The following is a 15653-nucleotide window of genomic DNA, read 5'->3' on the forward strand; positions in this document are numbered from 1 at the left end:
GACTATATTCACCTGCAGCAGATGATTCAGGCGGGAGCTTCGACTGGTGATGGGATCCACAGAGGAGGGCTGGGTTCTCATGGTTCCTTGACTCGCATGTTTGAATTTCAGCATTTTGATTTCTTGAGAGCTGATGCCCTGGAAAAACCAAACAATCCCAGCAGTAAGTGAGTAGATGTGGTCAGATAGAGGCTCTCTTAGGCATCCTCTGGAGCCAGGGATGTGCCCCAAGATGACCAGGACATCGAGAGGGAGATGGATGTAGCTTCCAAGTGTTTTCTCGTCGAGCCAGATTGCGTCACTATCTTACACTAAATTACGGCTTTTATTGATGGCTTTTGAATTGAGAGACTATGAATACACGCGTTCATATTTTGATGTGGATTAGTGCTTCTCGTACATAGCTGCTAGAGGAGTCAATACCAGTAAGTTATAAAGTGCTATACAAGCTTCAACAAGTTATATTCAAATGTTATACCAAATTCCTCAAACGCTCCGTGTCCATTACTTGTCTACACTACGGACTATGTGGACATCATATACGAAAAACACTTATTCAATGTAAAGACGTCCATGTCATCTAAACTCAGCTACTAGTAGTCAGTTAACTATTTCAAATGTACAGTACTGTAAATGGTTAGTGTTTATCTTGCAAATGTACAGTAGGTGTATAAGCAATGTAGTTAGCCCCGCTGTGAAAGCCACGAACATAGCCGACAGTAACAATTAAATAACTAGATATTTTACTTGACAGTGTTTTGTTCTTTCCTTTTCGAGAAGACGTCTCACTTACCAAATTGTCATGCACCCTTTCACGTCAAAAGGTCTAGTTAATTTGAAAATCAAGCGTATACGCTTGCATGTTTTTCAAAATGTACATAAATGTGACGTTAAATGAAACTTTCCTGATTGTCTTCTTCCGGTCAGTTTTCAATTTTTGCGCGTTCTCTGCTAACGTCACGCTGCTTCTTGTTTTGCTCTTCATGGCAGATGGCAACCAACATTCATGAAGTGCATCATTGCCACCTATTGTTTAGGAGTGTGAGGCCGATGAAATACTTTGTCTCAATATAAACCCCCCAAAACAATTTGAAAAAATACTATAAATTAAACACCTATTAAGTTTACCCTATTTTTCCGAAGAAAGGAGAAAACAGTCCTACATTATGCAAGTCAAAACTAAATAGCCTATATAAATACATACAGAATTACATAATTTATGTAGCTATATAATTCAATGCTTTATTTACACCATGAATACATAAAAAACAAATTAAATGAAACACTAAATAATATATAAATGTCACCTCCTCTCTTCCTCCTCTCTTCCAGCCATTGCATCGTTTCAGAATGACATGCATGTTAAAACATTAGCATTTACAAAGAGTATAGAAGACTTTCAAGATATGGTATAGAAGTATAGATGTATTCTTTACTCTGGCATTTCTGTGGTGCCCGTTGGCTTGCATTGCCCGTTGGCAATACCCATTGGTAGCGAATCCTAGTGCAGCACCCGTTGGCAGTCAATGAGTATATTTACTTCAAGCAAGATCCATGGCTCCATCAATGCAGCTCAAGGACTTTTAATTTACTACTGCAATGCCCATGCTTATGCCAGTTCACTGTAATTCAACTTGCAGACTGGTTAGTGGGACAAGGTGGTCTGTCTGACCACAGTAAAAAGAAGCTTTCCGTTTGTTCCACTTAAAACAAGAGGGGCATGTCCCTAAGCAGTGGTGGATTTAGGCTTAGGCGACATGGGATTTAGGAATGCCGGGGCCCCCACCCCCAAAAAAATTGGAATGGTGAAACTTGCGCCATCCGTTTTCTTCGCTTATTTGCACGTCGCGTCAATGATATAATGTCACCGTGTGGAACTGTGGGTCAGTTCACCTGGTCGAGGTGGACACCCTGATTCTACTTTGGAAGCTAGGCAGGCTGCCTGCAGGTATCCCACACACATGAGATGGGGATGGGGCGGGGATAGGTTGGCCTCAGTTCTCCCCACTTGAAGCCTGAGGTATGGGGGGGAACAGGGTATCTATCTAATAGCGCACCTCTAACTTTGTGCAGTAATGCAATTAGTAAAATTGGACACACTACGAAATACTACTAAATAAACCACAATTCATTCATAATACTGTGAATATAGGCCTACAGTTTTACTGACATATTATTGCATTTTTCCTGGTTTGTGCGAAATCGTGAAAACCCTAAACCTTGTCCTTGTATTACCAGATTTACTCTAGGGGAGAAACATTTTGTATGCCCTCTTATCATTGTGTCTATGAATAATGTAGCTTGTATCATTTATAAAGTGTCATTATGCTGATTGCCAAAGCTTGTTTACACCTGTATAATCACATGTTGATTGTGTCCTGAAACAATCTTGACAATGATATGCCATGAACTACATAGCTAGTTCTTTGAATACTCATTTGGATTCTTTCTTAAAAAGCTATTTCTTGAAGTGCACTATGGACCAAATCCTACAAATGTATTCCCAAAGTTTTGTTTTAAGGACCTCTTACATCTTTGGCATGATAGCACCAGTAAATCTGTGTGATGCACTAATTTCAACAAAGCAAGGCTTCCACCTTTCAGGGTTCAATTTGAAATGTTTTTTTTATTGTTATGTTAGAAAATACATTGTGTTAGGTTGGGTGTCACCCCACCTCTCATATGCAAAAATTGGGAGCTGTTGGACAGAGTCTCTGCTTGATGTGTCTCACACCTCATTGTGTAACTTATTGTTATATGTTGATCAAATCAAAAATCAAATCAAATGTATTTGTATAGCCCTTTTTACACGCAAGCATGTCACAGAGGGCTTCACATATGCCCATAGAACAACCCCTCAATATGTTGATGAGTAAAGATTGTCAAGATGTGGTCTGATTGGTTGTTGTACAGACAATAGTTGGATATAAAGAGAATTGTGAAGCATTGTTCTGTGGAGTCTGGATCTCCTGAGGGCTTCTCCTCAGCTCTGGCTTCTCTAACTCCTTCTACTTGCTCACCTCTTCTCTCTTTGATTTACAATAATCATTGTAGTAGGTAAGAGTCAAAACCTACATTTTGTAACATGTTTGCCATGTAATTGATTTCATTGATTTTCAATGATATTAATATCTATTTAATTTAACTTTACTTTGACAATTCATGCTTGGATTTAACCAATAGACTAAAATAACTGTAATTCCAGCATATTTTGTTAATGCTAATACACTGTTCAGTTTACCCCTTGCAGGGATATCGTTTTGGTTGTTTGGCCAATATTAAACCCCCTACAGTTGTGTATCTTCTTAAATTATCCATTATTATTATCCATGTTTATTATCAGACCAAGTTGTTACTTAACTCGTGAAGACAGTCAAATTTAATGACAGGAAAATCCAAAAGAAAAAGGAAATGTTCATACAGCCAATGACATCTGTAACAATGTCCATCTGTGAATGTCTTTGACACACACCATATGGGTTCATCACTTGTTAGTTTAATGAACCTTAACCAACCAGATCAGGCCAAGCACATTAGGACTGACAAAACATCACTTAGCCATTCATCAGCTTCAGTTACATCAGCTTCAGTTACATCAGCTTCAGTTACATCAGCTTCAGTTACATCAGCTTCAGTTACATATCACCCCACTCATTCCATTCAAGCAGGCTGTGTTTTTAGGAGACCACATTGTACTAGTCAAAACCAGCAGCCACCACTGAGTAATTAGGATTGAAGTTACAACAGTATAACTTTCCGTTTCAGAAGTTCTACAGCCAGTGTTGTATCCCCCGGGACCTTGTGAAGTTCTCTCCATCCTTAGCAGCTCACACGTGTGTTGAACGTAGCTCTCAGATGGCAGTGTGCCCATTCCGGTGAGAATATGCAAATCCCCAAGGAAGGGACAAAACAATCCACAGGAAACAGAGGAGGAAGCAAGCCAGGACCAATAGAATACAGCAAAAAAAGGAAAACCAAGACTGTAGAGGGCGCTGTTGGCTTGGTATAACCGACCTGGAGGGAGAGAGAGAAGTGGGGAGAGAGGGTGGGAGAGGGGAGGGGAGGGGGAGAGTCTGAGACCTAGAACAACATTCCTTGAAACTGTAACATCAATAGAGTCCTCTCCATATGTCCTTAACTCTTTAATCCAGAAATACAAGGCAGGATTATCAATCACACCACAGAAAAACATCACAATCCAACTGTTCCTGACCAGGTTCTCCACCCAGCTGTTCATCCAGGCCAAGGCGCTCACTCATCTCAACTTCTCCCTTCTTTATCCTGGGTGCAGTTGTCCATCTGCCCAACCTTCCTTCCTGGTTCTCACAGACCACACCCCCACTGAGGTCAAACCCTTGACCCTGACTTTCAACAGCCTTTCTAACAGCTTTCCTCAACTAATGACTTGATCTACGGTCGCCATACACATCACTTATTAAGATATCTATAAAATGGACCTTTTGGTGTGTGTTGTATTTGAGATGTGTACAGTATGTGGTTGTACTGTCTTGGGACACAGACAGCACTCGTTGGCTTGTAATTCGTTGCTTGCGCAGAAGAGGACATTTTGACTGTGGCAGGCAGCAACGGCAAAGTGCACACTTAATATGGAGTGATCTTCGTGACATGTTGTGAAGTGGGTGTGCAGCCACTGAGACTTCAATGAAGGGACAACAATGTTGACAGACCACCAAGACTCACTGGTCCACTGAGACTTGTGTTAAATGAAGGGACAACAATGTTGACAGACCACCAAGACTCACTGGTCCACTGAGACTTGTGTTAAATGAAGGGACAACAATGTTGACAGACCACCAAGACTCACTGGTCCACTGAGACTTGTGTTAAATGAAGGGACAACAATGTTGACAGACCACCAAGACTCACTGGTCCACTGAGACTTGGGTTAAATGAAGGGACAACAATGTTGACAGACCACCAAGACTCACTGGTCCACTGAGACTTGTGTTAAATGAAGGGACAACAATGTTGACAGACCACCAAGACTCACTGGTCCACTGAGACTTGTGTTAAATGAAGGGACAACAATGTTGACAGACCACCAAGACTCACTGGTCCACTGAGACTTGTGTTAAATGAAAGGACAACAATGTTGACAGACCACCAAGACTCACTGGTCCACTGAGACTTGTGTTAAATGTAGGGACAACAATGTTGACAGACCACCAAGACTCACTGGTCCACTGAGACTTGTGTTAAATGAAGGGACAACAATGTTGACAGACCACCAAGACTCACTGGTCCACTGAGACTTGTGTTAAATGAAGGGACAACAATGTTGACAGACCACCAAGACTCACTGGTCCACTGAGACTTGTGTTAAATGAAGGGACAACAATGTTGACAGACCACCAAGACTCACTGGTTCACTGAGACTTGGGTTAAATGAAGGGACAACAATGTTGACAGACCACCAAGACTCACTGGTCCTCTGAGACAGAGTCAGATGAGCTGAGCTCCTCCATGCTGCTTGCCCCTGGCTGTGGTGGTGACCTGGTGGTCGACTCCTTGACCTCTGCCTCCTCTGTGCTCCCCTCCCACTCCTGGATCGCTGACTTCCGCCTGTGACGGAGAGCCATTGGCCGAGAACTGTCACGGACACACAGGTGTGACGTTTTTAGTCTTTTAGTCATTTTTCTTGGCACCGAGCAACATACAAATAGTGTATATAGAAGCAGGAGAAAATCAAGCATCTAAAGAGTGTAGTTCTAATTTGCTGGTCAGAAACCATGCAATAGGTAGACGTGCACACACAAACATCGATGAACTTGACCATGTATAGAACACACCAACACGTGACTATACAACAATGCTTTCAGGATAACTGAATATTAGGGATGGGAGCTGTTTAGCGGTGTAGCATTTGATTGTATGTGAAGACGTGGTTGGTTCAATCACCCCCCCAAGTAAGTTGCTTTGGATACAAGTGTCTGCCAAATGAATTCAGTTCTGTTGCATTTTTATTGAAGAGGGCTAAGTTGGTCTTTGTTGGTGCAGAAGGAGAGGCGAGAGGTGGGCTACCTGGGGTCGTTGTCCTCCTCCAGGCTCTGGGTGCTCTGGGAGGAGTTCTGTCTGAGGAGAAAGGAGCGCTCTGCTGGGGAGTGGGAGGGACTGGGGCTTTAAACACACAAGGAAACACTGTTGTCCTATAAACTGTAGGAAGCAAAACATACATCACAGATTACTAACCTAAACCCATTTATACATATACCTGGAAGAACAAACTTGGACAGACTTGGTGTGGTTTGCTAGTCCCTGGCGTGAACTGTTTTGATATGATGGCAGAGAGTAAAGTATAATAATAAAAGAATAGTAGTCTGTCTAAAGTTTTGACATGTGTAGGCTTTGTACCATTACCGTCAGCACAAATAGACGAATGACAAATCTCAGACATTGGTGACAGTCGTTGGCATCGATCTTAACAACTGTTAAACTATTCAAACTATCCTCTACTGTGTACTGTACTATGCACTGTACTATACTCTACAGTGCACTGTACTGTACTCTACTGTGTACTGTACTATACCCTACAGTGCACTGTACTATACCCTACAGTGTACTGTACTATACCCTACAGTGTACTGTACTGTACTCTACTGTGTACTGTACTGTACTCTACTGTGTACTGTACTATACCCTACAGTGCACTGTACTGTACTCTACTGTGTACTGTACTATACCCTACAGTGCACTGTACTATACCCTACAGTGTACTGTACTATACCCTACTGTGTACTGTACTATACCCTACAGTGTACTGTACTATACCCTACAGTGCACTGTACTATACCCTACAGTGTACTGTACTATACCCTACAGTGTACTGTACTGTACTCTACAGTGTACTGTACTATACTCTACAGTGTACTGTACTATACCCTACAGTGTACTGTACTGTACTCTACTGTGTACTGTACTATACCCTACAGTGTACTGTACTGTACTCTACTGTGTACTGTACTATACTCTACTGTGTACTGTACTATACCCTACAGTGTACTGTACTGTACTCTACTGTGTACTGTACTATACCCTACAGTGTACTGTACTGTACTCTACTGTGTACTGTACTGTACTCTACTGTGTACTGTACTATACCCTACAGTGTACTGTACTGTACTCTACTGTGTACTGTACTGTACTCTACTGTGTACTGTACTATGCACTGTACTATACCCTACAGTGTACTGTACTGTACTCTACTGTGTACTGTACTATGCACTGTACTATACCCTACAGTGTACTGTACTGTACTCTACTGTGTACTGTACTATGCACTGTACTATACCCTACAGTGTACTGTACTGTACTCTACTGTGTACTGTACTATGCACTGTACTATACCCTACAGTGTACTGTACTGTACTCTACTGTGTACTGTACTATGCACTGTACTATACCCTACAGTGTACTGTACTGTACTCTACTGTGTACTGTACTATACTCTACTATGCACTGTACTATACCCTACAGTGTACTGTACTGTACTCTACTGTGTACTGTACTATACTCTACTGTGATCAAGGCCGTAATCATAATACATATTGGGGGGGGACACATCCCCCCCCCCAATATTCAAATCTGGTCAAAATGTCCCCCCCAATATATTGATATAAAAATATAAATGTGCTACGCTACGACAGGCAACCACGCACGCTGTCCGTAATGATCATAACATTTTTAATTCGTCCTCCCCAATGTTGACTCCATGGCTATGGCCTTGACTGTGATCATTGAGTTTAATCACAATAGATGGTTTATCTTGCTAGCGTTCTTTTCTGCCGCAGCCAACAAAAAGCTCACGCTTCCATCATTTGATGTTTCTCATGCCTCGGGAGGTGTGTGATGAGTTGTCAAGTGTCAAGTGTATTATACTCCACATCTTTAATACAGGGTGGTTTGGGTGTGCTGTGGTGCCCTCATTGTTTTATCTAAGGATTTTAAAGCCAGCCCAGGAGTTATACATTTACTAATCAATGTAAAGATTTAAAACACTTTTTAAATACACAATACAAAAAACTGAAATGTCGGAGATGCAACATTCTAACTCCTTTGCTTGGTGACGTTACCTGGTGGTGTGTGAGACAGCGCCCTCTGTTGGCCCCTGGCTGTCCGTGTCTCCACCGGCCCTGCAGCCCTCCATGAACCTGACCTCCAGGTCACTGAGCTGGAGTAGACAAGAGACCAGCCTCAGAGACATGATAGACCATAGTAATACATATATTTACACCAGTCACTTCCTCCGATGATGGTAAATGTAACATGTATTTAAACATGATCAATATAAATATCCTTATTATTTTCATTAAGATCTTGTAACATATTGAACAATGTCATCACATTCAGTTCCTTTTGGCCGGTGCATACACAAGTGGAGCTAGATAATGAGTGGTTACCTGTGCTTGTGTCGGTAGAAGTGTAACACTGACTCTCCTTCTCATGAGGTGCTGGATAAGAGGGGAGAAGTCAGGGGTCAGAGGTGCAGGAATAAGAGACAAGCTAAGGCATAATACACTGGTGTCATTATAGTCTTATTCTGTGAAGCTTGGCTCCTCTTCACTTCTAGTAATACACCCGTGTTGCCAACGGCAACGCAGCCTGAGAAGAAAACAAAGGGGCACATTGGGCCAATCAGGTTCCTCATCGATCTTTTATTTTTTATTTTTTATTTGTATTATGACACCAGTGTATTAATCAATTTTGAGTGGCATCAAAGAATAGGAGAATACAAATGTTCCCTGCTAGGTGGGTCGCCCACATGGCTGGCTGGTCCAGTGCAGACAGCTGGCCCAGTGCAGACAGCTGGCCCAGTGCAGACAGCTGGTCCAGTGCAGACAGCTGGCCCAGTGCAGACAGCTGGTCCAGTGCAGACAGCTGGTCCAGTGCTTACAGCTGGCCCAGTGCAGACAGCTGGTCCAGTGCAGACAGCTGGCCCAGTGCAGACAGCTGGCCCAGTGCATACAGCTGGCCCAGTGCAGACAGCTGGCCCAGTGCAGACAGCTGTTTTCTTCTTACACTGCCTAAAATGTGCTATATAAATTAAGTCTTACTTGCTTACATAAATACATTAAATGTAATACAATAAATAAATATTGACTTGTTTGTCTTAACACAAAAGCATCATCTACTGTAGCAACAGCACTTCATAAAACACTTAAAGCTGTCTGTCGGTGAAAGAATTAAGTGTTGGAAAGGGAGGGACCAATTTAGTTATTAATGCCCATTTATATGCAACTAAAAAGTAGTAACTCATACATGTAAAATGATGGCATGTAGTATGTAACTCATACATGTAGAATGATGGCATGTAGTATGTAACTCATACATGTAGAATGATGGCATGTAGTATGTAACTCATACATGTAGAATGATGGCATGTAGTATGTAACTCATACATGTAGAATGATGGCATGTAGTATGTAACTCATACATGTAGAATGATGGGGACCTACCTGCTGGGACCCCTGTCGTACAAACAACTGTCGGACATCTCCATCCTCTGCAAGGGACAACAACACAGAGTCAGTAGAAACAACAACAAGAGCTGTGAACATCAACACAGCCATGCTGTCAGCAAATGCAGGTAAAGCTGAGGGCCACAATTGACCTGCCGAGTCATCATTTATCTAACCTCGTGAGACAGCGGAATTTGCAAGATCACGGCTACACGAGAATCTATCTTGCCAATCCCAATTTGTTTGTGCCTCAGTGGTTGAACCAATCAGCGTCCTGTGATGAACTACTGGTAGCTAGGGGCGTGGTTGAAGTCAGTCAGTAATAGAGAGATCCAATCACCCACCACATTGTTGGGAAATAGTGCCTGCTTTTTGCCAAACCGTTCCCAGGGACAGTTTCCCAGATGGTTGTGTGTAACAAACTACCTGGCGAGTCAGGTTACCAGATGGTTGTGTGTAACAAACTACCTGGCGAGTCAGGTTTCCAGATGGTTGTGTGTAACAAACTACCTGGCGAGTCAGGTTACCAGATGGTTGTGTGTAACAAACTACCTGGCGAGTCAGGTTACCAGATGGTTGTGTGTAACATACTACCTGGCGATTCAGGTTTCCAGATGGTTGTGTGTAACAAACTACCTGGCGAGTCAGGTTTCCAGATGGTTGTGTGTAACAAACTACCTGGCGAGTCAGGTTTCCAGATGGTTGTGTGTAACAAACTACCTGGCGAGGTAACCAGGTTTACCACAGTTACCTGCTGAGTCACTGTGGATCCTTCCTCGGCAGCGGTGCAGCAGCTTCCTGGTCTCCTGCAGCTGAACGTTGTGGGCGGAGTGACGCAGCTTCAGGTGCTGCATGTGGGTCTGCATGAGCTCTACGGAGCAGCTCACACGAGCCTCCTGGGGAACCAATACACCTGTCAATCCCTCCATCCTTCCAGCCCAAAGCACCTTTGAATCCCTCCATCCATCCAGTTCATACAATGTGATAGATACAATATGAACACCCGGCTGTACTGCGTGAGGTCATGAAACAGAGGCATCCCAGCCAGGTGCACTCCGTGGACGTGGGCTGACCTGATGCACGGCCCCCAGCATCTCAGCGGCACTGATGATGTCCTCCATGCTGCCCAGCACCGTGTCAAGACTGGTGTCAATACAGCTCAGCATGTGGGACCTCTCGCTGTCAGCACACCTGCCTCTCAGAGCCTACAGGGGGGGACGGGGTAACGCACCTGCGTGACCATTAACAAGATCACGGCATTGTCAAAGCACCATATCCCACCCACACTCATACAAACATAAACTGGCTCTTCATACACCCTACCCACTCACATATACCCCCTCCACAACCCCAACATCCACACTGGCCCCGCTCCTCCCCCAGGCTGACCTCCAGAGAGTCCCTGGCCCGCTGCAGCTCCAGGGTGAGGTTCTCCTGGGCTACGACGCGGTCATGCTCCTCAGCCTGCAGCCGCTGGCTCAGAGTGTACTGGTCACAGCGGAACGCCATCGCCAGCTTCGAGAACTCGCTCTGGGGGGAGGGCGGGCGAGGGGGGAGGGAGGGAGGAGGTGGAAAGTGAGGGTGGTCGAAGGTATGTCTGTATGAATGTGGAATGTTGGCAATTCTGTGACACTTGCATTGTTTCTTTAAGAGGCTCAATAACTGTGTGTGTTAGGTGCAATTTGCCCTCAAACTATGATTGTAACATGTCTCTACGTACAACCCTTTGAGTATACTTAGTAACAGGAATCACCTCCACTTCCTCTTCAGTCATATCTGCCCCACTGCAAGCATTTGGGGGTGGGGGGGAGTGAAAGAAGAAGGGGGAAGAGAAGTGAGGGAGGGACACAATGAATGGTGCAGAAGAGAAGGATGAGAGGCTGTGTTAAGGAAATATCACAACATTCAAATTACACATTGCAAACAGAAATCAGAAAGTGTTTTTACCTGGTGAGTCCAAGTCTCTCCAGTATAGGTAGGTCGTCCCAGGCCACAGCCAACTTGTCACTCGGACAAGGTTCTGGGGAGAGAAGAGGAGAGGGAGGAAGCAGCTCATTTGAGCCTGCAGCCAAACAAGTCTGACTAAACAACTTGCGGTTCTGATAGGTACTTCCTGATACCCACAGTGAGCCAATCAGACAGCCTACCTTCATCGCTGTCGTCGCTGTCTCCCAGTATTCCAGCATATTCGCACTGGGCGCTCTCGTGAGGGAGCTGGAGACATTGAGTAGTGGTCAGCTGTCAGTCTACTCCCCACCTCAGTAAAAAACCTCCTATTGAATGTGTGATTTGACAGCACTGCAGCTTACCTGAACACTCATGATCCCGTCTTCACACGGAGGCACAGTAGGTAAGACAAACGTCTATTTTTACCTGCACTGTCGCCAGTTTGTGTGTGCGTTTTTCAGTGTGAGAGACAAAGGACTTGTCACAGCTAAATGCATCTGCAGTGGACAGTGACAGACGGGCGGGCATCATTCAGCAGATGGACGGAGGAAGAAAATCAAAGTGCTGTTTTACCCACAGAGAAGACAAAGCGATGTGGGAGAGTGTGTGTAGCAGAGGAGGAGTGAGGAGGGAGATGGAAGACAGAGCGATGTGTGTGTGTGTGTGTGTGTGTAGCAGAGGAGGAGTGAACTTGTGAATGGACAGGCACCTAAGAGGGACTAACTGAACACGTCACAATAAAATAAACGCATGCCTTTCAAAACAGTAGCTCTAAAACTCAAAAAGCTCTAAAATGACATTGACATTCATAATCAGCACACATTACTTGAAGCTATTGTAACCGGTGTGAACTGGTGAAACTCACTCCTCAGGTATGTAATGGGCCACTCGCGGCACTGAATAGCTAACTTTTCTTTGGCGTAGCTGGTAGAGGTTGTGCTTGGAAGTCCAGAGGTGGCAGATTCGACTCCCCGTGGGGGTGAACATTGGGCCAGATACCTCTGACAGAGCTTGCAAGACCACGTCTGTTACATACCCGTTACACTATAATAAGCCTTTTTTTATTTAAGAACATAGTAACATACCGTCATGTTTTTTAGAGATTGCACATCACATCAACTATGGAAATGGCAGCTTCAACAAGTTGTCTCTTCAGAAGCTGTAGCACGGTCAACTGCTGTTTTCTCCCTCTTTATGCAAAAACCACAAAAGTGTGAAAAATCCATATAAAGTCTTGTGACAGACCAGCAGTACTAAACGATTCTGCCCAATACAGTGACTTGCAAAAGTATTCAACCCTCTGACAATTCTCTCTTGAAACTGAATTGCAGTTTTTTATAAACACTGCTTAAATCTTAATCTGGTTTAAATTTGAATACAACTGTAGCAAGGCAACATTGTTTTTATGCTGGGAAATGTAAACATATTTAACAAGGCTGCTTGCATTGCAAGTATTCAGCCCCACAAATACATAATTGGTAACACCGGTGTGTAACACTAACCTAACACCGGTGTGTGACACTAACCTAACACTGGTGTAACAGTAACCTAACACAGGTGTGTGTGTGACAGTAACCTAACACTGGTGTGTAACCGTAACCTAACACTGGTGTGTGTGTAACACTAACCTAACACCGGTGTGTGACACTAACCTAACACTGGTGTAACAGTAACCTAACACAGGTGTGTGTGTGACAGTAACCTAACACTGGTGTGTAACCGTAACCTAACACTGGTGTGTGTGTAACACTAACCTAACACCGGTGTGTGACACTAACCTAACACTGGTGTAACAGTAACCTAACACTGGTGTGTAACAGTAACATAACACTGGTGTGTAACAGTAACCTAACACTGGTGTGTAACAGTAACATAACACTGGTGTGTAACAGTAACCTAACACTGGTGTGTAACAGTAACATAACACTGGTGTGTGACAGTAACCTAACACTGGTGTGTAACAGTAACCTAACACTGGTGTGTAACAGTAACATAACACTGGTGTGTAACAGTAACCTAACACAGGTGTGTGTGTGACAGTAACCTAACACTGGTGTGTAACCGTAACCTAACACTGGTGTGTGTGTAACACTAACCTAACACCGGTGTGTGACACTAACCTAACACTGGTGTAACAGTAACCTAACACAGGTGTGTGTGTGACAGTAACCTAACACTGGTGTGTAACCGTAACCTAACACTGGTGTGTGTGTAACACTAACCTAACACCGGTGTGTGACACTAACCTAACACTGGTGTAACAGTAACCTAACACAGGTGTGTGTGTGACAGTAACCTAACACTGGTGTGTAACAGTAACCTAACACTGGTGTGTGTGTAACACTAACCTAACACCGGTGTGTGACACTAACCTAACACTGGTTTAACAGTAACCTAACACTGGTGTGTAACAGTAACCTAACACTGGTGTGTAACAGTAACCTAACACTGGTGTGTAACAGTAACCTAACACTGGTGTGTAACAGTAACCTAACACTGGTGTGTAACAGTAACATAACACTGGTGTGTAACAGTAACCTAACACTGGTGTGTAACAGTAACCTAACACTGGTGTGTAACAGTAACCTAACACTGGTGTGTAACAGTAACCTAACACTGGTGTGTAACAGTAACCTAACACTGGTATAACCCCTGGCTCTGGGCACACCGTCCCAGTGGCAGCATCATGCTGGGCTTCTCACCATCAGGGCTTCAGGCCTAAACAAACCTTTGGAGAAAATGCACCTTTCAGCAGGACAATTCCAAGGACATCATTGGAGTGGCCAAGGACAACAACAAAAAAGTATCTCCTATAGTGACCCAGTCAAAATCCTGATCTTAATCTCATTGACAAAAATGTTGTCCAACCAACCTGAACAAACAGGAGCAAATCTATCAAGAGGACAGAGCCATAATCACTCTACCTGTGCAAAGCAGACACACTTACCACAAAACACTTAATACAAGGGCACTTTACATGGATGGGCATAATACCATCTGAATAGTCCAGTTTCAGATCCAAAATAAGCTATAACACATATCCTGACAACGTAAAACTGTAGACCATAGCAAACAATGGTATGAAAAAATAACGATTTAGAACATCCTTCACAAAATCCTCAATAAGCCAATACAGTCTGGACCTCAAAAATGACTTTACCTGATTTGATGAAAGGATTTGACAGTCTGTAAAACTGAGATGTGTTCATCTCTGCAGGAGAGACGCCATGGAGACGAAGAATTTCACCCGTCCTCACAGTTCCCCAGACATCTGTTAGAGTTCCCACAAGCTGTGCCTCGTCATACTGATATCGTCTCTTTCCATGTCAAACACACACACACACACACACACACCAGTAGCTGCTTACACACACACACACACATACACACACACACACCAGTAGCTGCTTACACACACACACACACACACACACACACACACACACATACACACACACCAGTAGCTGCTTACACACACACACACACACACCAGTAGCTGCTTACACACACACACACACACACACACACACCAGTAGCTGCTTACACACACACACACACACACACACACACACCAGTAGCTGCTTACACACACACACACACACACACACACCAGTAGCTGCTTACACACACACACACACACACACACACACACACACCAGTAGCTGCTTACTCACCCCCAGGGTCCTGTAACGGTTGCAAGAACACCCCACAGTAGACACACACTGTGAAAAAAGCCTGTGAAACCTAGGCCAATATTATGTCTACCAAAAACTTGAGTTCCCCCAAAGGAACACAGAAATATGAAAATGATGGAGGCGAGGTCATTCGAGCCGTGACTCTTGTCGTCTCCTGCTCCTGCTGAAGAGAGATAATCTCATTAAGTGTCATGGCAGCCTCCTGTCTCAGATTAAAGACGTGACCCCAGTCAACAGGCACAAACCAGTCGATTGGTGCTTTAGTTCTTCCATGTCACTTGTCTTGTTTTATAAAAGTGTTGGGATTTAGGATTACATAAGAAAAACTGTAGTTGATCCATGACCTTGTGTGAGCTGAAAAAGCTACCTCTAACCTGATTCCCCAAACCAAATCTAATGTGTTAGAGCTCTGTAAATGTAAAATATCGGTTTACAGCAGCTTTACTGCCACCAAATTATATGTAGATATATAACATACACTAATGGAGGGTGTCGTGAAATATGTTCTGTCTTCAACCAGTTCTCAAAGTTTGAA

General features: G+C 43.8%; 1 protein-coding gene across 3 annotated transcripts in view; it reads right to left on the reverse strand.

Annotated features, from left to right (window-relative positions):
• The window catches only part of cita (citron rho-interacting serine/threonine kinase a), a 61336-nt gene extending 60406 nt beyond the window's left edge, over nt 1–930 (reverse strand). For all 3 annotated transcript variants that reach the window (XM_084704429.1, XM_084704431.1, XM_084704430.1), the window contains exons 1-2: nt 794–930; nt 13–138 (exon numbers count right to left, since the gene is read on the reverse strand). In XM_084704429.1, the coding sequence (XP_084560555.1) occupies nt 13–114 (102 nt within the window). In that variant the 5' untranslated portion in view covers nt 115–138; nt 794–930. The remainder of the gene's footprint in view (nt 1–12; nt 139–793) is intronic.
• Nucleotides 931–15653: the final 14723 nt, after the last annotated feature.

The sequence above is a fragment of the Hypomesus nipponensis genome, chromosome 9 (assembly GCF_054491055.1).
Source record: "Hypomesus nipponensis isolate SF chromosome 9, ASM5449105v1, whole genome shotgun sequence".
Taxonomy (NCBI): domain Eukaryota; kingdom Metazoa; phylum Chordata; class Actinopteri; order Osmeriformes; family Osmeridae; genus Hypomesus; species Hypomesus nipponensis.